Source organism: Acomys minous (genome assembly GCF_964271855.1).
Source record: "Acomys minous genome assembly, chromosome: 5".
NCBI lineage: Eukaryota > Metazoa > Chordata > Mammalia > Rodentia > Muridae > Acomys > Acomys minous.
The window spans coordinates 127803669-127827894 of record NC_140494.1 but is presented as its reverse complement, the minus strand read 5'-3'; the positions used below and the strand labels follow the sequence as shown (position 1 = coordinate 127827894).

At 48.2% G+C, this 24226-nt stretch overlaps 1 protein-coding gene across 3 annotated transcripts in view; it reads right to left on the bottom strand.

Annotated features, from left to right (window-relative positions):
* The window catches only part of RORA (RAR related orphan receptor A), a 764431-nt gene extending 750032 nt beyond the window's left edge, over positions 1–14399 (bottom strand). The window contains exon 1 of one of the 3 annotated variants that reach the window (XM_084781231.1): positions 14205–14399. In XM_084781231.1, the coding sequence (XP_084637357.1) occupies positions 14205–14370 (166 nt within the window). In that variant the 5' untranslated portion in view covers positions 14371–14399. The remainder of the gene's footprint in view (positions 1–14204) is intronic. The other 2 variants (XM_084781230.1, XM_084781235.1) reach the window with 2 other exon arrangements.
* Positions 14400–24226: the final 9827 nt, after the last annotated feature.

The following is a 24226-nucleotide window of genomic DNA, read 5'->3' as shown; positions in this document are numbered from 1 at the left end:
CAGTGCTACATGGCAGTGTCCATCACTCTTTGCCCCAGTGCCACACAGTGGTGCCCATCACTTTGTTCCAGTGCCACACGGCAGTGCCCATCACTCTTTGTCCTGCTACTTGCTCATCAGCTGTGCAACACAACTGCAAACAGGTTGTGAGTCTCTCAGAGTGCAAAGCACATGTAAATTATTAGATCACCATGTTAGGACCCAGCAGTCAGTCACCAGAGCGGACATTACACAGGAGAGTAAGTTGGGTGGAAGGCCCCTTGCAGACAGGGAGGGGACAGTGAAGAAAGAGGAGGGGAAGGGAGGGTGAGGACTGATGAAAAACAGCAAGAGAACGCATCACGGTATGGCCAGCAGGGAAGATGAAGCTACCCCAGCCTGGATGCCTGGAGCAGGGCCACAGCCAGTGGGGACCATGAGAAGAGCGGGGATACAGCGGGGATACAGGGGGGAAACAGGTAGGCATGAGTTTGCTTATGGCTCAGCCGGAGGTCTGGGAGGTCACATTAGGAAACCCTAACAATTAGTTGAAGAGGCTCAACTCCAGTCACATGCCCTTTATGTAAATCCAATGTATGGTGGCCCAGGTGAACGACAGGGGCTGGAGCCAGTCCCAGAAAGAGAGCTGGCATAAAGAAGGTGTCAGGACCCTCACCAAGGACCCTGGGATCCATGGTCATCTCGCAGGGCCAAGCAGGAAGTTGAGCACCTGAGTGGGAGACGGGGAGAGGTAGAAGGGGACCTACAGCGCTGTGTCGCCCACTTACTGTTTCTCAGATCTGCCAGGAGGCACTTGGCAAGCAGTATCACAAGTGATCCTCAGGGCAGCAAGCGTGGCAGTATCACCCTCCCCGGTTCCCAGCTTAGTCAACTCACCTCGGACACACAGTTAGCACCGGGTAATACCTATGCCTCCACTCTGTCCTTCACTTCCGGCAGGCTCACCACTAACCCAGTGTGTGTGTGTGTACTCTGTCTCAAGATGTGAGCAACTCCAGTCTGAGATGACCAGGGCTGGGTCAGCCCTGAGGGTGGGATGGAGGGAAACAACGGGTCCAAGAAGACTGAAGATGGCCATGTAACCCACAAGCACTGAGCTGGTTTCCTGGGAGAACTTTGAGGGGCTACATGGGAGTGAACATCTGCACGGCAAATGGTGATCTACCTTATGTGCGGCATCATGCAGAGGTAAAAATATAAACCCTGTTCCTGGTCATGTGGAGAATAGGCTCGCAGCAAGCCACTGACACTAGAAGATGGAGAGAGCCTTTAAGCAACTGGGAGATGTGGTCACATGGCAGCTGAAGGAACCCTTGGTCCATGTAGCCAGTGGCTGTGAAAAACACGGCTATTGGGACGTGTAGGGGTGAGAGGGCGGGTGTCACCTGGACTAACGCTGACCATAGAAGGTCTGAGAAGAAGAGATAAGAACACAGGACAGGAAAAAGGGCGGGAGGAGGGAAGAGGAGAAGACGTGTCGGCCATAGAGGTCAAACATGCCAAGAGGAAGCTCATCTGAAGCATCCTGCCCAAGGTAACAGTGAGCCACGGTCCCACCAGAACGGAACGTTCCGCAAGGCAGGAGTCCAGCTTCCTTGCTGGCTGCTTCAGAGCTCAGCGCAGAGCCCGACTTGGAGGGTGTTCCTAGGAACGTTCCTCCTCGGAGGCTCAGGGGTCGAGAGCACGGAATGTTGCTGCAGAGGGCCTGCACTCAATTCCCTGCCCCCACGTAGTAGCTCACAACTGTCGGTAACTCTATTTCCAGAGGATGCGATGCCCTGTTCTGGATACCACACCCACGTGGGCACAGGTATTCATGTAAACAAAATACTCATACATATGAAATTTTTTAAAAAGTCGCCTTGTGCTCTCACACTAGAATGTCTGCTCTGAGCCACACGAATCCCAGAATTCGAATTCTCAGCCAGCCTAAGGCAGATGCCCTCATACGTGCAATGGGGTAATAACAAGTATACGCTAAAAATGGCATCAAGATATGGTATTATTAAAAGAATGAGTATTTACATTATTTGTCCGCCTCTGGATCTTAATGATCAGCACCTGGAGCCCCACGAGTTACTATGGAGACCTTCCTCCCCGCTCCCATGCCATGCCGAGCCCCACAATGTCTCTATCTACCTCTCACACAGCATAGGTCTTCTTGGTATTTATAAGGAACATCTCCTAAATATGTAATGAAGCTAATTCTCAGAGCCACGATGTGTATTTATAAGTAAAAAAAAAAAAAGATAACAGTGAAGCTCACATAAAATACTTTATGTGAAATAAAAATACTTTATGTGAAAAGCTTTTTCTTTGTGCACACACGTATATATATGTGTGTGTATGTGTATGTGTGTGCATACCCATGTGTACATGTGTATTCAGGCACACACACGCATGAGTGTGTGTGTGTGAGAGAGTGTGTGTATGTGTGTGTGCAAACTGGCTTACAATTTGCTAATTTCATTGGGCCTCAGACACAAGTCTTTCAAGAGCCAAGGAGTTCCCAAACCTGAGCCCTTCTAAAATCAAGGCTGAATGCCCCCTTTCTGAAATGTGATCATTAAAATGTCTTGTTCCATAGACCTAACCAACTCTGAAACATCACAGAATTCTCTGTAAGACACTAAGTTCATAAGTAGACCCTTCCTTTTGCTCCCAGTTTCACTACACATCATCTTTTCAGAAGAAAAAAAATATTCATTTTTTCCATTACAAAAATTACACGTTCATAATTTAGGAACTTCAGAAAAGAAAAAATATATATGATCCCACTGCCTATATCTGATCACATTTCATTTTGGTTTGTGGGTCCAAGTGCACTTATTGATGTAACTGTATTTCATATACAAATATACATTCATACACACACTAACTTTTTTACAAAACTATGGTACAGTTTTCTGTACACTGCAGTGAACGATGTTACTGTTCACTTGGAATAAATCACAGACTTCGCTCCATGTTAAGAACGCCCTCCCTGACCCTGCAAGACCCCAGGGACATGGGGCAGAGAGAAGGTGGGGGCTAAGGACAAGCAGACACTGTGAAACGCCGTCTCCTGGACGTGACATGGCTATCGCACTCAAGAACTCACAGCCGCCGTGGTTACCTGCACAAGACCCACGCAGGATCAAGCCGGCTCAAAAGTCCAGAGTGGAATAAAGACGGATTCTGGAAGCCAAAACCCAAGCGAGGGGCTGTTGGCAGCTAAGGACTGCTTGGGGAGACGAGTCGGGTTTTACGCTTTTTAAATTTTTTTTTTGAGATTATAATATACTGAGTCATCATTCTCCCCTTTCCTTTCATCCCTTCAAACCCTCCCACATACCGCTGTCCCACATCTGCTCCCTTCTCAAGTGAGAGTCACCTTTCTTTAGGAGCACGGCCAGTGCAAGGGTGCCCAGGCTCCAGCGGGTAGCCCAGGCTCATGTGCACATGAACAGCACCAACTGGACTCAGTGGGCCAAATAAACACACAAATAAGGTTTGGGTTTTTTGGTTTTGTTTTGTTTTTTTAAGAACAGTTTTCTAGTGTGATGAGGTGTTTTGTTTGTTTTTGTGGCCTTGCAGTATACTATTTGCAGATCTAGTCTTGAAAACATCTCTATCAAGGGCACAGCCTGAACCTCAGCCTTGAGGAAGGACCGAGCTGGGCAGAATCACTGCTTACTGTGTGCCTGGCTGTGCCTGCTCCTGTGCTCAACTCTGCCTCTCACGTTTCACTTTCCATGGACTCAGAACACGAGGCTCAGGCACGGCCTACTTTAATTATAATAAATGCATTTTATTATAAATATAATACAAATAATGCCCACTTTAATCAATAATAAAAATGCCCAGTAATATGAAAAAGTGAACTACCCCCCCCAACAGATGTGTAGCCCACAGAGTTCACGTTGGACTAGATGACTCTGTGTGTGTGTGTGTGTGTGTGTGTGTGTGTGTGTGTGTGTGTGCACGTTTAAATATCCTCATGATGATGTTCGTGGAGGGTGGGGTTGGTATTCTTTGTCCAGAGACCTCTGAGGACCTGCACATGAGTGGAAGGGACATGAGGTAAGAGGGTGGAAGATCTGGGCTCTATCACACCCTCACTGCTGCCTGGGGACACAATCTCAGGCACATCCCAGGCTTGTAGGAGCATCAGCTTTGCTGTCAGGGTGGAGCAAGGTGTCTCAGGACACCTCCTCACTCGCACATCTTGCCTAACAAAAGGGGTAGTGGCAACATGAGGAGCATGCATCCGTGCCTAATGTACAGCATACACTCAGGCCCATCAATGCCTAATGTACAGCCCACACTCAGGCCCATCCGTGCCCAATGTACAGCACACACTCAGGCCCATCCATGCCTAATGTACAGCACACACTCAGGCCCATCCATGCCCAATGTACAGCACACACTCAGGCCCAGCGTGCCTAATGTACAGCACACACTCAGGCCCATCCATGCCTAATGTACAACACACACTCAGGTCCAAAGGCAACTTCCGTAGTGTTCAGGGAGCCTTTCAGCATAGCTTCCACTCTGCAAGTGGCCTTTGTGGGGTCTTGAGAAATCTCACCGAACCGCACCAATCTCTGGCTGTCATCTCGGCTGACACTGCGAATTGCTATCTGGGCTAAAGGTATGACTTCTGCACACAGCCCTTAGGTACCGATATTTTGCCCATGCCCAAGTAGGAGAGAAAAAACAGAGTGAGGTAGCCTGACTTAGCTATGCCATACTTGTCACGTCAGCCAGCCCACTCCGAGCACCATCAGAGGAATGGAGTTATTTCTTGATGATGGAGTTATTTTATCCAGCTTAGCTTTCTTGATACTTTGTTACCTGAATAATTGAGAGTTATGGACTGCTCACCCTCCCAGCTGCCCTGCACTTTTAGAGAGAAGACGGTTAGCACACCAATGCCCCTGTGGCGCACAGACTGTATCATGACCTTCCCATCATCCACTGGCTTCCCTACTGGAAACTCAACATGGAAAGAGACGAGCTTATTTGAGAGGCCTCGGGCCTGATAAGCATCCGTCGTTCCTCTGTGACTGGGTGTTTCAAGATCCGCTCATTTCCAGCTCATTCCTGTCCAAGACTGCCATGGGCCCTAGGGGACGACAGAGGCTCTCCGCTTCTGGGAAGTTCAGGATCACATCTGGTGCCTTTTCCTCCATCTTTGTCCATTTCTTCAGGTTTCTCTAAAACTAATTGGAAGAGCCAATAAGCACACCCACAGATTCCCACGGCACACCGGGGTGTCCGCCTCACTGCCCTCAGACCTGCTGTCCGGCTTTCCAAGTATTCCCTTACCTGCCTTCTTCGTCAACCGGCAATTCTCGACAAGTTCATCTTAACATCTCAGTGTCAACTTGCCTCTTTTCCTCGTCCTTGTTAAAGATAATTTAAAATTCCAAAGTCGTTGCTGACTTCCTTCTCTTTGGCCCACAGAGAAGTGCCTCTCTCTGTCCCCGCCTTCGTCCATAGGCCCCAATTCCCAGCCCCAAAGGGCAACTTAACCTCTTTTCACAGGATTCCCTTCCCCTGTTTCACCATTCTTTCCCCACCCTGCAAAATACCTCACCCACTGCTACCCACTTTAGCTTGTGGGTTCTCCTTCCTTCCTTCAGAGATACATGTCTGTGTCTAGAGATTGTAAAGTCACCTTCAGGGAAGAAGCATACAGTACAGGCTGTCAATGATCAGAAGAAGACAGGGAAAATGACATCATGTGCAGCTCTGAGGCCTGGTGTGTGTGTGTGTTCTAGAATACGCACACATACATACATACATACATACATACATACACACATACATACATACATACATGTGTGTGGTGTGTGTGTGTGTGTGTGTGTGTGTGTGTGTGTGTGTGTATGTATGTATGCATATGCTTGGGGAAGATCAAGGTGATTTCTTGTACACAACTGAAAATTCAATACTAATGTCTTTTGGATGGCTATAAGCGCGACACCAAACACTAGAGTTGACACCCCAGAACGCTGACGATGGCTTTGCCATACCTTATTCTGCATTCAAACATTACCTTCTAGTGTTCTGGTTTTGGGGGTTTGGTTTGTTTGTTTGGGGGGTTGGGGGATATGGCTCCCCACCCCCCTTTCCTGGAAATTTCATCTCTATTCTTTTCCAGCTCCCTGTTTATCCTTGGCGATGTTCTTTGCCTATAAAACAAGCCAACCGACGTTTCTATTCTGTAATTTCCAGTCCCACATCAAGGCTGACAGGTGGATTTTTCAGCCTGCTTCTCCACATGTCAACATTCCTGTCACGTGTACAGTTCCACCAAGTTTAGGAGTGTCACTTATACGCAATTTTATTTCTTCTTCTCCCATGCACGCCCACCACTCGCTATATATTCATAAACTCCCTTAGTATTCATTCAAATCCTCCCTGAAGTAAGCTACGTGTTTTCAACAGTGCACACCCTCTTTCACCAGCTTAAGGAGCCAACGCTAAGCGGTGCCCTTTCCCTGTATCTCAGAGGACTTCACCTACTGTGACCGCTGCCTGCATGCAGAAACTTCTCTCTTACTTCAGAACAGTTCAAGACAATTCGAACCACAACTGCAAACACCCAATCACACGGCTAAGGTGACACCACCTGAGAGGTGATGCAGCCTGTGTGGGAGATTCAGTGGGAAACGGATAGCTATCCACCCTGAGATGCCCTGCGGTCCTCTTCCACCTGTCCTCTCAGCATCCCTGAGGGCTCCCCAGCCAGCCATCGGGACCCAGGCTTTGTAGATAACCATAAAATGCTGCCACTAATGCACCATCTCATATGACATGGTGACACAATTTATAATAATGTCATGTCATGAAAGCCATAAGCATCTGTTGGTGGGGCGGGAATCATTCCTTCTTCAACAGGGGACTGTTCCTGTAACCCCTTCCGGCATCAGCTTGGAAAAGCTGGGGCTGAGAGCCAATCTTTCTGTTCAGTGAGTTGTAGTGCCTTCATCTCTTATCACATCCTCTTCTTCTCTTATGATGATTTCTTTAAACAATTCCCTTAATGCCAATTAATAATAATAATAATAATAATAATAATAATAATAATAAAATTGGTGATCAAGAATCCAAACACAGTGACATCAGAGGCAGCAGGAGCTAACCAGTGATTAACATTAACTCAAGTGTGATAGTGTGATGAGGAGGAGGAGGAAGGCAGCTCTGTTGTCCAGAAAGGCAGTGGCTTGGAGAGGACTTCTGTGGTGGTCTCTAAACATTCTTCCCTGCACGCTTGAACCCTGGAGCTTCCTAACCTTACAGGGGCATGAGTCTCCTACCAAAGGGCTGCCTCGAGCATCTCCGTGGGAAAGGTTAAGCTGGTGGTGGTTTCCGCCCTATGACATGAGAGGAAGCCGCACTACAGGACTTGTACACAGAACTGCCTCCTGGATGCGCATCTTCTGTAAGTCTGGGGTAGCAGTTTTCAACTGTGGGTCACAACCCCTGTCGGGGGAAAGGCATATCACATATCCTGCATATCAGATGTTTACACTACAATTCCTAACAGTATAGCAAAAGTATAGTTATGAAGGAGGAATGAAATAAATTCATGGTTGGGGTTCACCACAACATGAGGGGCTATATTAACGGGTCAGCAAAGCATTAGGAAGGTTGAGAACCGCTGCTCTAGAGAAAGTAGTAAGAAGTCTGCAGCAGACAACTGTAATCTAAGCACTCCTGAGGCTGAGGCAGGGGGATCACTCTGAGGCCTAGGCTACATGGTGAGACACTCACGTGAGTACATAAACAAACAAAAAAGACTTTAGACTGTCATTGAATGAGTGACTGACTTGCTTCTTGAAACACAGAAAACAAGGAAGCAAATATAACACTGTTAACGATTTCACAGAAAGAAAAAACAAAACCATTTCCAGGCAGGGTCAAGACAGACCTAGGCCAGTCTCTGACACCAGCTCCATTTTCAGTTCTGTAATGTACAATCAGAATTCATGCTCAGAACCGTGACCCCACAGCACTGTGAGACTCTGAAACTCCAAGGAAAGATTCAATTACCTTCCCAACCTTCTCTAGGTTAGCAAGGGAACCAGACAGGAAAAAAAAAAAAAAGGACAAAAAGAAAAAAAAATAATACATGGGGTTAATCTAGTGTCAGAGAGAAAAAACAATTCATTGGTAATGCCTTGGTGCCCTCAGAGTAAAACCATGGTCTACTCTATAGCAGCCAAGACTGAAACATTGATCATCTGGGGTATTTTTCAGCATTAATCTAAAAATTATAAAACTATATTGCTATACAGCCTCAAACACAGTTGAAAAGTTTTAACAGCTCAGTTCTAAACAGCATTTCCCATGATGAATTAGGCATAAAAATAAATACAAAGGAGAGAGAGACACACAGACACAGAGGGGGTGGGGGAAGGAAGGAGACACACATACACACACACACACACAGACACACACACACACAGAGGAGGGTGGGGGAAGGAAGGAGGGAGACACACACACACACACACACACACACACACACACACACACACAGGAGGGTGGGGGAAGGAAGGAGGGAGGGCACCAGCCTAAATCCAGAGCAAGGGAGAGTCCTGGACTTGGAAACACAGTCTACATCCTAAATTAGCATTTGCTCTTGTAGCCGGAGCCTCTCAAGTTCAAATTCTCCTCGCTCTAGAAGAACTGACCGTCCGTGCTGATCAGGAGTCTTCCATAAGGGAGGGGACAGACCTGTGTGTCACCTCGCAGAAGTCAGGCAGTGAAGGCCAGAGGGGCAGAGTGTCACAGTAGGACATAAACACACATGCATGTACACACAAGCCTACACGCACTCGCGTGCACACACACACACACACACACACACACACACACACACACACACACGGCGTACATACCTACACACACCTCTAAAAAGCAATTTCTCATTTTCCCTCCTAAAACTCAGAAGTTTCCACAGAGGCTGAAAAGGACCACCGCAATCAGAGTGGGGAGACACATGTGGGAAGGAGGGGGACACTTTTAAAAGTAACACATGCTGTAAGAATTCACAGGACCTGAGGGCTGGGGAGCTGGCTCAGTTAATAAAATGCCCAGAAGCCATGTACAAAAAGCCAGGTGTGGGAGCATAGCCCTGTAATCCCAGCACTGGGGAGGCTGAGACAGGGGGATGAACCCAGAGCTCGCACTGGCCAAACAGAGCATCCTAGCAGAATCAGCGAACCCTAAGTCCACTGAAAGACCCTATCTCAAAAAGTAAAGTGAAGGAGGGCTTGGGAGGAGTAGAGGCGGGGTGGGGGGCGGGGGGCGCTGCCACTGGGGTGTATCGCACGGGAGAAGAATAAAAGTTAGAAATAAAATAAACAAAGTGGGCGGCAACTGAGAAAGACACCAGACACTGAGCTCTGGCTCCGAACGCGCGCACACACACACCCACGCATGTACACAGATGCCCACACGCATGAAAATGTACACGCACAATAGCGTTATAAAACCGGAGTTCACGTTATGAGAATATAATTGTCAATGACATCCAACTCAGTGAGTCTTTCCAATGTCACCCAACAAGTTCCTAAATGCAAAAACGGGGACTTTCAAGAGAGAGAGGGGAAAAAATGCGCCCCTTTATCTGACATTGACCAGAGAATGGCCCACAGGCTTTCCTTACTTGTGTTCCAAGGGTTAATTTCAGGCCTAGGTGGCTTTGTTTCCAAAAGTAATTAAGCTGTCTCCACAGGTCCTTTCAGCATTGCCATCCTTAGGCACAATTCTGGCTAATAACATCCTTGCTTCTCCTCATCCCACTTTAGGAGTCTGCCTGGCATCAGAAGGGTATGCTGTGACACACACACACACACACACACACACACACACACACGCACACACACACACACCTGTGTGCCCAGAGCATTCAAGAGAAGGAGTGTTGCCAGCACCCTGATTTTGCACAGGCAGCAGCCACACTTTAGCATTAGAAACAGGCATTTTCTAAAGTTCAGGGCTCCTCTCAATGCTAGTAGAATTTGGAAAACAGAGGAAAGACTTATGCTGAAAGTGGTTTAGGCACTCAGGACTTGGATTCTAGATCAATAATTCAATTTTTATAAGAAATCAGGATGAAGCAACAGAAAGGTTATCCTAACTATCATGAAATGCATTTTCTAAAATTATTCCATTGCATCTTAAAGGGTATAATTATAAATGGCTTTATGAGCAATTTACCAGAAAATTAAAGTCCTTTAGTTAAAAAAAAATATATATCATCCCATCCCTCTGGCAAAAGAGTTTTCTCCCAGTCAGAGAAACTATTATTCATTCACTACAGAAGGTGATCTGAAAGCTCATCTCTAGACAAGATGCCATACCGCTGGGTAGGAGAACCTTCCAGAACGTGATTCCACGGGGACAGGTGAGAAGAGGGGAGAAAACACATTTGCCAAGTGGAGGAGTTCTGTGGAGCCTTGTGGCCCTGTTCATTGGTTGGTAAGTCACTCTCAGCTGAGCTTCCAGTTTTTCAGTGTTAATCGCATCCTTTGGTTTCAGTTATTTTCCCCCTTAGGTTGACCTGCCCTAAAAGCCTTGCACACCAGCACGTCAAACCCACGACACAGTACCCACCCAGCCCTGTGAGGGTAAACTTTAGTGATACACAATACGTAAGCTTCTGGCATGCATATAATGTGGGGATTCTGGAAAAGAGTTCCTAAGAGCAGTTATGTCACAATGCTCACAGCTCCCTAAAGTCCCTGAAAACCTTGTTAAAGATTCACAGAGGTTTTTCACCACTTCATTTTTTTACTTGCCATGTGGCTTCTTGCCTGTCTTTTTTTTTTTTTTTTTTTTTCCCTCATCCTCTTTCCCGGTCCTGTAAAGATGGGGCTGAATGGCACCAGCTGTCACTAATACTTTCTAGAAAATGGTTTAAGACTGCTACGGTTCCCTTGGAGTTGTGAGGAGCACAGGGGGATCAGCTTCCAGATTATAAAACCACACATCTGATTTTGAAAGCCCAGGCACTGAAGGCCTCTAATCCGCTCATACTTAGATTCCCAGGACGTAGGAATTCAGCAGTAGCCTCAAATCTACCCAGGTAATAGCTCATGAGGTCACATCAATGTCAAAAGAATACGCCCACAATCCCTATAGACTCCAAGCCCTCAGAGCATCCCCCCCCCCCCGCCCCACACACACACCGTGGAAAACTCCTCCCAAGGTAGGAAAAAAAAAAGCTTCTTTTAAACCCAGGACCTCCATTCACCTCCCATGAGGTGGAAAGGGCTAATTGTGAGGTGGTGATGTTTGCTTTGTGTTTTGAGCCTGCGCCTTTATGTTTTAAGTATTTAAGAGGCATAATCACCTAGTGTGTAGGTTAATTTCTTTCTGATATTGTAATTTATGCAACATTAATATGGGATGCCAGCTCCAATTTTCTTATGCTTACACCCTGGGAGCCGAATTGCATATTCTGCCAACTCTATTACATCATCTAAAAACCCAAACATTTCCTATTTGCACATCACTCTCAACTACCCAGCATACTTTCAGTCTCTCTTTCTCTCCCCGGTGTGTGTTCTCTCTCTCTCTCTCTCTCTCTCTCTCTCTCTCTCTCTCCCCCCCCCCTCTCTCTCTCACACACACACACACACACACAAGACTGGCACCCTGAAAAGTAGACACTAAATCTGAGGTCAAGGTCTGCAACTGCAAGTATTCCTGGAAGATATTCCTACCGCTGTGCAGGCTGGAAGATGCCTCCATGGCTGACTGACCTTCCTTTTTTTTTTTTTTTTTTTTCCATTCAGACTGTTATGTAACCTAGTGCCTGCGTGCAGGATGTGAGTGGAGTTGCCTGGGCCTTACTTCCCTCCTTCCAGTGAAATCGCCTCCTTGAAACGAACAGGGGTTTCTTCAAAGAACAGAAGTGGGGGCTCTAGAGGCCAATGGATGTGGGTCAGCAGGTCATGCTGTAAAATGTACATTGCTTCTACTTGGATTCCCTGGAGCTTTTTTTTTTTTTTGAGGGGGGGGGAGTGTGATACCAAATTCCCCTGCTTTATATAATTTGCAGAAACAGCAAGTTACAGACTTGTAGTCGGTTCTGCAGCCTGCCACCCCATCTATTGCAAGAACGCACCTTCTGGCAGAAATAACACCTGAAGATGTTAATAAAGCAGGGAGGTGGGGAGGGGCTAAAGAAAGAGAAAAGGCAGGAACCAGAAGTCAGAGCCACTTAGAGACTCTGCACCCCTTCTTTAAAAAAAAAAGCCTTCAAACACATGAAGGGGATTTTCTCCAGCGTTTCTGATTAACCCTGTTACATAACCCGCTCGCATTCCAAATCTCGGGCTCTAAATAGATTCTTTGCAGCCAAAAGCTCTGCACACAAACTCGCAGGTCTATCTGGTGGCCGGTTGAGGCCGCGGCCTCCGTGCGACGCCCCCCCCTGGCCCCCCGCCCCCTTCCTCCGGCCCCCAGCATTCACTCGCTTTTTCTTTTCGTCCTGGTCCTTGTAGCCCCCATTCCTCTGCTTCAAACCGAACCTCAGTGCAACCACTCTTCGGAAATCGCCTTTAATTAAATGGTTCCACAACGCCCCCCCCAGCATATGTCATCCTGATGGCTTTTACAGTACTCGAATTCCGTGAATGGGAAAGCGCCCGGACAGGGGGTGTGGCTAAGGTGGGGTGGGTGGGGGGGGAGTACTGTAAAACAGCCAGCACATGATCAGCCATGTTCCTACCTCCAACTAGCACATCCAAGAGGAAGGGAGCGGCTCTCGCTCCCCTTTCACCTTACCCCCCCTCCCCAGGGCCCCCTAGCCGCCGAACTTGGCTAGGAAGATTCTCTGTGTCCCAAGCCCCTGGGTGGCTCGCAGAAGCCTGCTTCCTCCGGAGTGACAGGCGTGATTTATACATTATTTACAACAGTAATTAAAGCTGCAGCTTCCTCCTGCTCTTCGCAAACTCCCAGAGCATTCAAATAAATAATGCCCCCACCCCCGAAGGAGGGGGTGGGGATCCCACGGCAGCTTCTGACACCTTTAAGAAAGGAGTCAGCTCCCCACAACCCCCGCGCGCGCGCCCCAGTCAGGCCACTTTAGGAAAAACGCCCCCGTGGGGAGCAAGCACCCTTGTCTCCCGGGTCCCTCCCCCTCCTTCAACACTCCAGACACAAACACCAAATGAACCAATGACCCAGGGAGGGAGGCCAACCAGCACTCAACTCAGATCACCCTCAGGTTCCAGCAGAAACGCTGGGCATCGCGGCAAGGGTAGGGTTCCCAGAGCAGAAATAAAGTTTGGGTGCTTTCCTCGGACTGTTTGTTGTCGCAGCCGCTCCCTCCGATCGCGCGTGGAGCACCCCAGAGCCGCCCTCCCTCCGCGCGCCGCACACGCCCCTCTGCCAGCCGCCTCTAAGGCTGCGGGCTCCGAACCCCTGGCTACAAAGTTATGCTTCTCGCGCTCGCCGGTCCAGCAACTCCGCAGCATCCCGAGCGCTTCTCCTCCAAACCCACCTCCACGCTCCGAAGGAGAAGCTGCCCGTGCCACCCCTTTTTAGCCCCGGGAGCTCCCCCTTTTCCGCCCCCTGCCCCTTGAGACTTCTAGGTCTCTCACGTCTCCCGAACCCCTAAGCCTTTCTGGGAGAGGGGAGACTCGAACACACGCCTTGACTCCTGCTGCGGGGGGGTGGGTGGGTGGGGAGTGGGTCTGCGAGAAACTGTCAAAGGGCAGAAAAGGTAACCAAGGAAGCTCTTAGCCACAAACAGACCCCTTTCCCCTTCTTAAAAGGACACTACCGCTTTAAAAGTTTCTTTTCCCCCACTCCTCCGTCTCGGTTTCTTTGGGGGGGGGTCGTATTTAATTTGGACAGCCCGTCTTTGCAGAAAATAAAACAAGCAATCCAGGAGGAGGTGGGGTTGGAGTCTCCTAGCTGTCAAAGCTCTGGTCCGTCCCCCCTCGCCCTCAACTGCAAGCCCAGCACTGGCTTGCAAAAGTTTGCAACATTTGTGGGGGGCCGCGGGGGGAGGGGCGGGGGTGCCGGCCGCTCAGGGCGCCGCGACAAGCTCGCGCGCGCGTGCACCGGTCCCGGGGACCCCGCGTCTCGCCGGCTCCCCGGGCGCGCGCTCCCCGGGGCGCCGGGTCCCCCTCCGGGCTCGGTGCAACTGCTCCCGACGCCCCTCTTGCCCGGAGCCCGGTCGCAGCGTCTCCTACCTCGGCTGGAGCTCGCGTAGCTCTGCCTGCGCCCCGCGCCCGGCGTCTCGCTCTTGCGGCCCGCGTCCTGGGTCAGCGGGGTCTCCCTGGAGCCGGCGGCCGCCTCCGAGCCGCTGCTGCCCGGCTCGCTGGCGGCGGGGTCGGGGGCTGCCGGAGCTGACTCCATGTTTTTTTTCCCGATGTAGAGATCGGCGGAGATGGCGAGCTCCGAGACTCCCTCTATCTTCTGTTTTCAGAGCGACTCTATGGTACCAAAAAAAAAAAAAAAAAAGGAAAAGGAGACGGGCGAGAGCTGGAGGGACCCAGCCAGGCGGGAGCGCGAGCGAGCGCGCGAGTGGCGGTGGACGCGTGTGCGGCCGAGAGGGGACGCGAGGCGGGTCTGGCCACAGGCAGCGCTAGCGAGAGCGTCTCCAGCCGGCCCCCGCACCCACACTCCCCACCCTCCAGACCCCAGACCGGGAGCCACACAAGGCTGCCAAATTTGGGAGGTGGGGAAGAGGGAGGGAGGAGAAAAACAGGGTTCCTCTTGCGCCCCGATCTTCCTTTCCCCCTTTAGCCCAGCGACAGGAACGAAAGGTCGGCGACGAGTGGCTCTGTCTACTTTTGAGATTCCCTCGGGGGCAGTAGTAACTCGATGTCCCCTATCCGCAGCCAGCTTGGGAGGAGGAGACAAATCCGGTTATCCGCGTTGGGGCACTAGCTGGTAATCGCAGCTCTCAGCACGCCTGCCCGGTCTGAAGCTGGGAAGAAACTAAAAGGGAATTAGAAGCAACTGACACCCCCTGGAAGGAGAAAGGTGGGAGGACGGACTATGAACGTGGCGCTTTTTACTTTGGGGTGAGACAATCTGGGGTTTCCAGATATGACTGGGTCTGAAATAAAATTTGTGATTTTAGGATGGGTGTCGCCAGGGGCTAACTATATTATGGAGAGAGGTCTCTTTCAGGTTTTTTGCAGTTTTTCCCCCTCAGTGAAGGATCCAGAAACCATTTGGCAGTACACTATTTTATGAAGCAAACTTTGGCCAGTTTGGTGAAGGACTCGCTGAGCCCATGACATGGGCCTAGCTGCATCTGAATTCTAATGTGTCTGCTAGTTTTCGATTCCCATTGGTACTTTTGATATTAAATGCACAGGCCCCATCCACAGCAGACAGACATCCTGGGGAGGTATTAATAACGTCTGGATAATTTTAAAAAATCCAGATAATTAGTGAGTCTTATCTTTACAAGGCACGATTCTGCCCTTCCCTCCCTTTGGAGCCTACCCATCTACCAGGAAGGCTGAGAATTACGTCTGAGTGCCTGCACCCCGAACTCCAGTACAGAGCACCACTACTAAGGAGATGGGTAGTGAATATCCAGATATGGAGGGCTGGCTTCTCTGTCTCAATAGGGAAGCCACCATTTCCTTTTATTTCCAAAGACGCTGATGAAATCATAACATTTTTACACCCCCCCCCCACTTTCCTTCCAGAAAGCTTGAAATTGCTAACAACACAAATATTATGTACCAGAAGGTGGCAAAGATATGTGTTTCGGGGGTGGGGTGGGGGGAGGGTTTGAGGCAGGGGGAGAAGTACTTTTGCTAATTTTCTGGTTTGGAAAAATGCTTTTTAAAAAAACTAAGAAGGATAAATCTAGTTAAAGAGTTTAAGAAGGGCCCACACCTGACTAGTTAGTTGATTGGATTCCAGTTGCTGTGGGCTGTGTAGTCACTGGCCCAGGTGTGGGCCATTCGCCCAGCTGATGCAGATGGATGTGAAGGGCGCTGACAGGGAAATCAGGCCTCTGTAGGGACCCTGGAGTTAGCCTGTCCATTGGTGCCTACACACAAAGCTGTCGTTTGTGCTACCTCAAGTCAGATGTGTGGCTTCCCCAGACCCGAAAGCCTGCTTTCTGAGCAGCCTCCACTCTCAGGACTTCCTGTTGATCCTCCTGCAGCAACTGAGGTAGCGCTGACACATTTGACTTTTTCTAAGTAAACAAATGCTTCAAAGTACACAGCCTAACAGATAGCTTCCTCTGAGACAGCCTCAAAATACAACTGCTGGTTGTTTCAGAATACTGTAGTGGTAGTTTTTGTTTGTTTGTTTTTGTTTTTTACATCACCCTCTACCCTGTCCCCCTCTTTACTACAGTTCCTAGTTAACCTCCCTCAGCTCCCTCTCAGCCCAACCCCCTAGTTGAAAGCCTCTTTATCTTTGATTATATTTGTTGCATATATAAATAGAACCTGCTAAGTCGGCCTCTGTTGTCGGTGTGTATATGGTTTCAAATCTGGCTGCTCTGCATTGGACAACCAATAAAGGGGCTGATCCCTGAGAGAGGCTAATTCTCCTTTCTTAGCAGTCAGTGGTTGCCTGTAGCTCAACCTCTTGAACCCGGGACCTCTTCCACACTAACATGTCCATGGCTAGTGCTATTGTTGCTGTTGTGTTCATATCATTTTTTTAAATTATTTATTTATTACATATACAGTGTCCTGCCTCCATATACACCTGCTCACCAGAAGAGGGCACCAGATCTCATTGTAGATGGATGTGAGCCACCATGTGGTTGCTGGGAATTGAACTCAGGACCCCTGGAAGAGCAGACAGTGCTCTTAACCTCTGAGCCACCTCTCCAGCCCCCGTTCACATCATTTCTAAGAGAGGCTGTTTCACAGCGGAGTCCTCGCTCTTCGGGCTCTTACAGTCTTTCTGTCCCTCTTCAACAACGTGCCTTAAGCTGTAGATACAGGAATAGTGTGTCAGTATAGATGCATCTACCCACGGGGCTGGCCTGCTGTGGTCAGCTGGATGGTCTCTGTATTGTGTCTAGCTTGTCAGTATAGATGCATCTACCCACGGGGCTGGCCTGCTGTGGTCAGCTGGATGGTCTCTGTATTGTGTCTAGCTATGGTTTTCAACATAGGTCTCCAATTGCTGTTAAAAAAAAAAAAGGATGCTTCTCTGATGAGGCTGGTTGTAGCTACAGTTCTCTGTGTTTGTAAGGATAATACATAGAATGTGCTAGTGAATTATTCTGTTGTAGTAAAGCGGTGGCAGTAGATTCTGGTTATTTATTTGGTTCCTTTATGGTTCTTCTTCTACCAATTGGAATAGGTCACTCTCAAAACATCTTCCAGAAAAAAAAAAAAGAAAGAAAGAAAGAAAAAATCAGGGAGGCCCTGCTACTAGCCTTCATCAGTGAAGACAGAGGCAGATCTGTGTGACTTTGATACCAAGCTTGTTCTACATGGTGACTTCCAGGGTAGCCAGGACCACATGGTGAAACCCTATTTCAAAGCAAAGTTGAGAGATAGGGAGAGAGAGAGACAGAGACAGAGACAGAGACAGAGAGAGAGACAGAGACAGAGACAGAGACAGAGACAGAGAGAGACTCTGCTCCCTGGGATCAGAGAAAGATCCCAGAGGAGGTGGGGTAAATTTCTCCTAACTCAACACAGTTAATGCTTCTGCAGTTTAAAACAACTGGGAACTCAAGTGCTGTCCCCCGGGGGAAAAATAAAAGTGAGCTAGACAGACTCTTGACTGTCAATCACTGTTACCCGTGTGTAAATCGCCTGGATTGGGGGAGCATTTGAAACTGGAAGAGCACAGTGGTTAGGGTTACATCCTTTCCCTTCCTCCCATCCCTTTCTGATTACTAATTAAGACTTGCTGGTTTCCCAGCTATTTGGAGAGACAGTAGCCTCCTTTGGACCCTGCTTACTGACAAGGGGCAACAGTGTCTGCTTTAAAATGACTGTTTTCCTTTACGCTCGGTTGTCTGATAGGCTCTGCCTCGGAAAAGCTCCTCTCTGTAGAAGTCTAAATCCATTTTTGCTTTACTGTTTCTTCTCCCCACAATGCCCCCCCACCCATCCAGGAGTCCAGGGCCACCTCATCAATCACAGGCCCCCCCTCCCAATGGTTTGGAAACTACTTCCTTCTGTGCTAAGGTAGTTACAGAAAACCTCAGAGTCCCCTCACACTCAGGTCCTTAACTGTCCTCATTCCTAACCTATTTGCTAGGTTGCTTTGGTTCTCGGCTCTGACATCCGCGCCTCCATTTTTGCTGTATTCAGTATCACACATGATTGCTCCCCACGAACCATCAATGTAACCCTCCCGACAACAGTAACCCTCCCGATAACCAGCCTTCAGTCTCCGAGCCACCCGAACCATTCATTCTAGACAGCACTGCCAAGTTAATTACCCTGAACTACAAGCTCTCATTTCCCGCCAGGCCAGTCCCATGCTTACGAGGCTTTAACGGCTCCCCACTGCCTATCCAATTAGCTACTAACTACAAGGTGTGCACGGCTCTACCTCACTCCTACACCAAGGATGGAAAGCAGGTCTCAGGTTGGTTGGGAAGGTGTAGGCTGGGGTTGATGAATGCTGTCTCCATGGGCGGAAGGATAGGAAGTGTGACTGTCATGCGAGCCTGAGTTTGCCAAACTGCCTTACGTAATCCCTGCCATCCGGGTTCAGTCTTAGGCCAGGGTGGGCAATGCTGCCTCCTTCTGCCTCCTTAGTGTGTCCGGGCTACATGTCAGCGTCTCTCTTCCCCGAATGCCTTCCCTGAGTCCCTGCTTTCTCTATTTACTGGCATCTACCCTTCTTCTTCTTCTTCTTTTTTTTTAAACCTCCAGTTACATACCAATATTTGATCTGTCTTGTTGCTTCTTTTGATTTGTTGCTATAGGGTCTCTTGCAGCCGAAGTGGGCCCCAGACTCCAGAATAACTTTGAACTTCTGATCCTCCTGCCTCCACCTCCAGAGTGCTAGGATAACTGGTATACACTGTTACACCAGATATATATGGTGTTAGGCAGTGAACCCAGAAAATTCATGCGTGCTAGCCAAGTACTCTGCTATCTGAGCCATATCCCCGGCTGTACCCCCTTTGTGTTTTTTACATCTTTATACTTTTTAATAATAATACCTATTATTATTATTAATTATTATTTTGGTTTTTCAAGACAAGGTTTCTCTATGTGGCCCTGGCTGTCCAGGAACTCACTCTGTAGATCGTGCTGGCCTTGAACTCACAGAGATCCACCAGGCTCTGGCTCCCCACGTGCTGGGGATTACAGGCACGGGCCACTGCACCCAGCCCTAAATAATTGGTTTTTTAAAAAATTGTCCTGTGACAGTTTTATACATCTTAATAAGACCCAGCCCCAACCCTCCCCTTCCATTAACTCCTCGCAGACCCCTTCCCAACAAGTTTGCCTCCGACCTTCGTGCCCTTTCCTTGTTCAAAGATACTGCTGATGCCAGTTAGTGCCTGCACATGTGCATGGGTGTGGAGCCATGAGCAGGCAACCTACCAACAGCCACGCCCCTGAAGATAAATGACGACTCCTCCTCCTCCTCCTCCTCCTCCTCCTCCTCCTCCTCCTCCTCCTCCTCCTCTCTCAGCCATCAGCTGCCAATAGCTTCTCAGTTAGGGCAGGGGCTCACAAAGCCCCATAACGGGTAGCTTCCTTCCAACATCCATGTGTTGGCTGGCTTGATCTTGGGCGGTCACCTTAGCCGCTATGAGCTCTTAAGTACAATGACCATGTCAAGTCTAGAAGTCAGCATTACCCAACACTCTCACCCACTCTCCAGCGCTTACACTCTTCCCACCCCATCTTTCATGATAGTTCCTCCGCCTTGGGGCACCCCGTGGCACCCCTCGTAAGCCATTTCATACCGCCCTTGTGGGTGTTCCAGGATTGTTTGAATGTTGGCCTTATCTTCCCTGGGAGGTGATAACAGTTCTTGAAGACAATACCATGCAGTAGGCAGCCATTAGAGTTAGTGGGTTTGGGGAACGGGAACCGAACTAATCGCAAGAAAACAAGTCCATGCGGCGATCCCATTACACAACTAGACACGACAGCCTGAGTACTTCAACTTTCAATCACTCGGAATAAGGCTTTTCCTTCCTGGATAAAAGATTAGCTGACATGTATGGGCTGTTAAAATTTATATATGCAAAAAAGTTGACAGTTATTTTTCTTGCATTTCTTAGAGAGAGAGGAGAGGGTAAGAGCGACGGCAGTATATAGCAGAATTTCCTTGGGAGCGCGGAGCTTTCTGCAACTCTCACAAGAACAAAGGACACAGAAAAATTAAACCTGAGCGCCCAGACAACAAGTCGCCCCCCCCTCGTTCCCCTCCCTTTTCAAAATAGCTTCGAGAAACCGAAGCACAGCCGTGTGCTGAAATAGAATCCAATGAAAACGCACTCCTGCTCCTGGGCACGGGACAAACCACCTCCTGCTCCTGTCGAGGGTGTGGTCCACACCCAGGGTCACAGGAGCCCTTGGGCTAAACCCAAGAAGCAAGGCTTGGCCTTGTATTAATTTAATCTGTCTGGCCCTCACAGCCCCGGGTTTTAACCCTGGGTCTCCAGCTAGCCGTGGTATTTTGAGAGGCTTTTGAATCTGTAAGAGGTGACCTCTAGCTGGGTAAAGCAGATCACTAGGGGCTGGCCTGTGCCGGCTGCAGGGGGCACCCCCTCCTTACTAAAATTCTCTGCATCTCGATGATCATGGAAACAGCTTCCATCATGCAATCCGCTGCCTCATCCTGTGCCCTGAGTGCATAACCATCAGCATGGCAGACACCAAGAGGTAAAAAAAAAAAAAAGTAAATGGAAGCCTGCACTGTTCACCTGGGAGGACCCACTCCACCTGATCCCACTGAACCAACAAAGAAACTAAAAATAGAGAACTAACTTCCTCACAGCAACCCAATTGATCAAGAACATTTATTAACTTTATAGGAACTTGTTGTTGAAATGACAATGGCTTAGATATGTTGGGTTAAATAAAAATATATTATTGAATTATTTTTAAGTTTATCTCTTTCACTCTTATTTAAAATTCGACCAATAGGAGCTGGAGAGATGGTGTGTTTGCTTCCTGCAGACAGCCCAGGTTCCCTTCCTAACACCCATTTGGTGGCTCACAACTATCTGCCCCTCCTGAGTTCTGAGGGCACCCAACATGCATCACATACCTACATTCAGGCAAAACACTTAGACACATAAAAGAAGATTTAAAAGCAAAATTAAATAAATAAAAGTTATATCTGACCAGTAGAACATTTAAATTACGGCATGATTGACATTCTAGATCCATAAGGCAGGAGGGCAGTGTAGACTGTCTCTGGCGCACAGTAAGTCTGTTAAAGATTTACTAAGACTCACTGTGAGGGCCCAGCTATAGATACCCCTGAGTTAACACCCATTTTCTCCCTTCTTAAAACCCTAATTGTACTTCTGTGTAGTTTGCAAGGCATCCAGTTGGGTGTTAAGAGTCAAAAGCTCCTGTGACTTATAGGGAAGGTGGAGACCTTCAGGCAGCAGAGTTCCCTGACTCCCTCAGCATTACCCAGGGGTGTGGCTGAAATCAGCTATCAATCAATTGGCAATTGTCCTCAGGGCTTGTGGCAGGGAGGGATGGGTCCTGGGCAGCTAAAGTTCCCTGTGATAGTTTCTGCAGCCAGGGCTGTCGAGTTCCAGAACAGAAAAGCCTTTGACAGCGTGCTGCCTTGCCTCCCCGGTGAAGATCAATTTATTGCGTGCGTGCGTGTGTGTGTGTGTGTGTGTGTGTGTGTGTGTGTGTGTGTTTGTGTGTCCACTTCTAGGCCACCTGTTCTGTTCCCGTTTGTTTGTTCTTTTGCAAATACCACTCGGTCTCAATGAGTGTAGTTTGGAACCGGATTTTTAACCCCAAGCCATTGTAACTAAGGGAATGTGGATGCCCCTACTTGGCTGATGGTGGTTGTATCTGACAGTGCAGCCTGTTTTTAGTCTTTTGCCTTCTGAGCCTCCTTCCCATGGATGATCACTGATAAGTACTTAGCTTCATAGACATTTAGTTTCTATGAACAGTAAATTTGTTTAAAGAGCACACGGAAGACACAGAAGATTCTAAGATGAATCGGGCAGACCATCTGTCCTCTGTAAGGACATAAGACAAGTTCATACGCATCTGAGCTTTAAGAGATGAAGCATGGTGTGGCTGGGTTGGTGGAATGCTTGACTAACGTGCACCAGGCTCCGGGCTCGATTCCCAGCACTGTATAAACCAGGGTATGGTATTGTGTGTATCTGCAATCTTAACCCTGAAGAGCTGGAGTCAGGAAGATCAGAGAGTCAAGGCCATTCTTGGCTCCACTGTGAGTGCCAGGCAAACCTGGGCTGCACTGGGCCCTATCTCTGAGACAAGCAAACAAACAAACAAACAAACAAATCAGTATTAAATACCACCGAATCGGTTTAGGCAAAGTATCTGAAAAGAGTATGATAAGGCTTTCTTGAAAAACAACCATTTCATGACTTGCCTTCAAGAATACTAATTGAGCAATAGTTATATTTATTAAAAAGATGAGCTGTTGGGAAGATTATTTGAGGTAGCTGGCTCTGTTTTCTCCTCCAGATACGCAGGTTCATGCTAACTATCAGTTTGACAGAATCTACAGTCACTGGGGAGATGGACCACTGGGCACACTTTTGGGGTGATAACCCTGATCACCTTTCTCTGAGGGCGGTGCCATTTCCTAGACAAGGGGATCGTGGGCTGTCGAAGAGGAAGGGGGGCTGGACATGCAGGAGACAAAGCTGCTTCAGGCTCCTACGGATGTGTCTTCCCTCTCAAGGAAGCAAATCCTTCCTCCTTTAGGTTGCTTTTTTCAGAGTGTTTTATATTATAGCACTAGAAAAGAAACTAGTCATAGAATTTAAACACACACACATCTCCCTACTAAAGAACTACGGAGGAATTTGCCTCGGTCAAGGATGTATCATGGCCTTTCATATAGGTCAATGGACATCAATTTAGAAAGGCAGAGTCTCAGGTCTCAGCCAAATTTTCTGAGACTGAAAGTCTTGGAGATGTGGTCTCGAAATCTGTGTCTGCAACCAGACACTTCATGTGTTGGTTCTTCCTAAAAGTTTGAGACACACTGTTGTAGGTCCAAGGGCATCTGAACCATAAAAAGCAGATGCAGATACACAAATGCTCTGGAGTGAGGTCCACACCTGTGCACCTGGTAAGCATTTGACTGCTCTTCTGCAAGCCCCAGAATTCCTTGCAGCACACAAGGAACCGACTACTGCTGGGTCTAGGCTACCTTACTATTTGGGTGGTGATTACATAGAGCTTTTGAAAATACTATTATTCTGGAAAGATTTGCGTGAAGACAAAACTTGAGGAGGGAGGGAGGGAGGGAGAGAGAGAGAGAGAGAGAGAGAGAGAGAGAGAGAGAGAGAGAGAGCAAGGGGCTGTGGCACTAATGCATCAGGATACCACTTTCACATTGAGAAGTTATCTATTGAGGAGGAAGCCTGTGTGAAACTAACAAAGAAATCAGCAAAACAAACAAACAAACAAACAAAACCCCAGTTTCTACTTACACATTAGAAGCGTTGTAAAGACTGCAGCTCTCAGCTCAAAGTCTAAGTCGGCAGAGCCATTATAGGTCAAACTTACCTTTAAAAACATTTCAGCTTGGGACTCTTCCCCCCAAAAAAGCCTTCCTTCACCTGAAATAGGCTGATCATCTCATTGAATCTTTTTTAAAAGACTCCTAACACGAATTTTTTAAAGATATATATTTATTTTTAACACACACATATGTATACACGTGTATATATGTGTATATATATGCATACCTGTGAGTGGTCCAGTAGAGGGTGTGGCCAGAGATCTCTTAGAGCTAGATTTAGAGACACACATTTGTGCTGGGAACTGAACTCTGTGTCTCAGTAAGGTCAAAAGCATCATTAACTATTGAGCCATTTCTTCGGCCCTCATAATACTTTAAAATGTATTTTATTTGCCACAAATACTTGTCTGTGTGTGTCCTGTCATGTTCCTGTCTGTGAGGATGCTCTTGTGCGTTCAGGTGTGTATGTACATGTGTGTGGGGATGCTCTTGTGCCTTCAGGTGTGTATGTACATGTGTGTGGGGATGCTCTTGTGCCTTCAGGTGTGTATATACATGTGTGTGGGGATGCTCTTGTGCCTTCAGG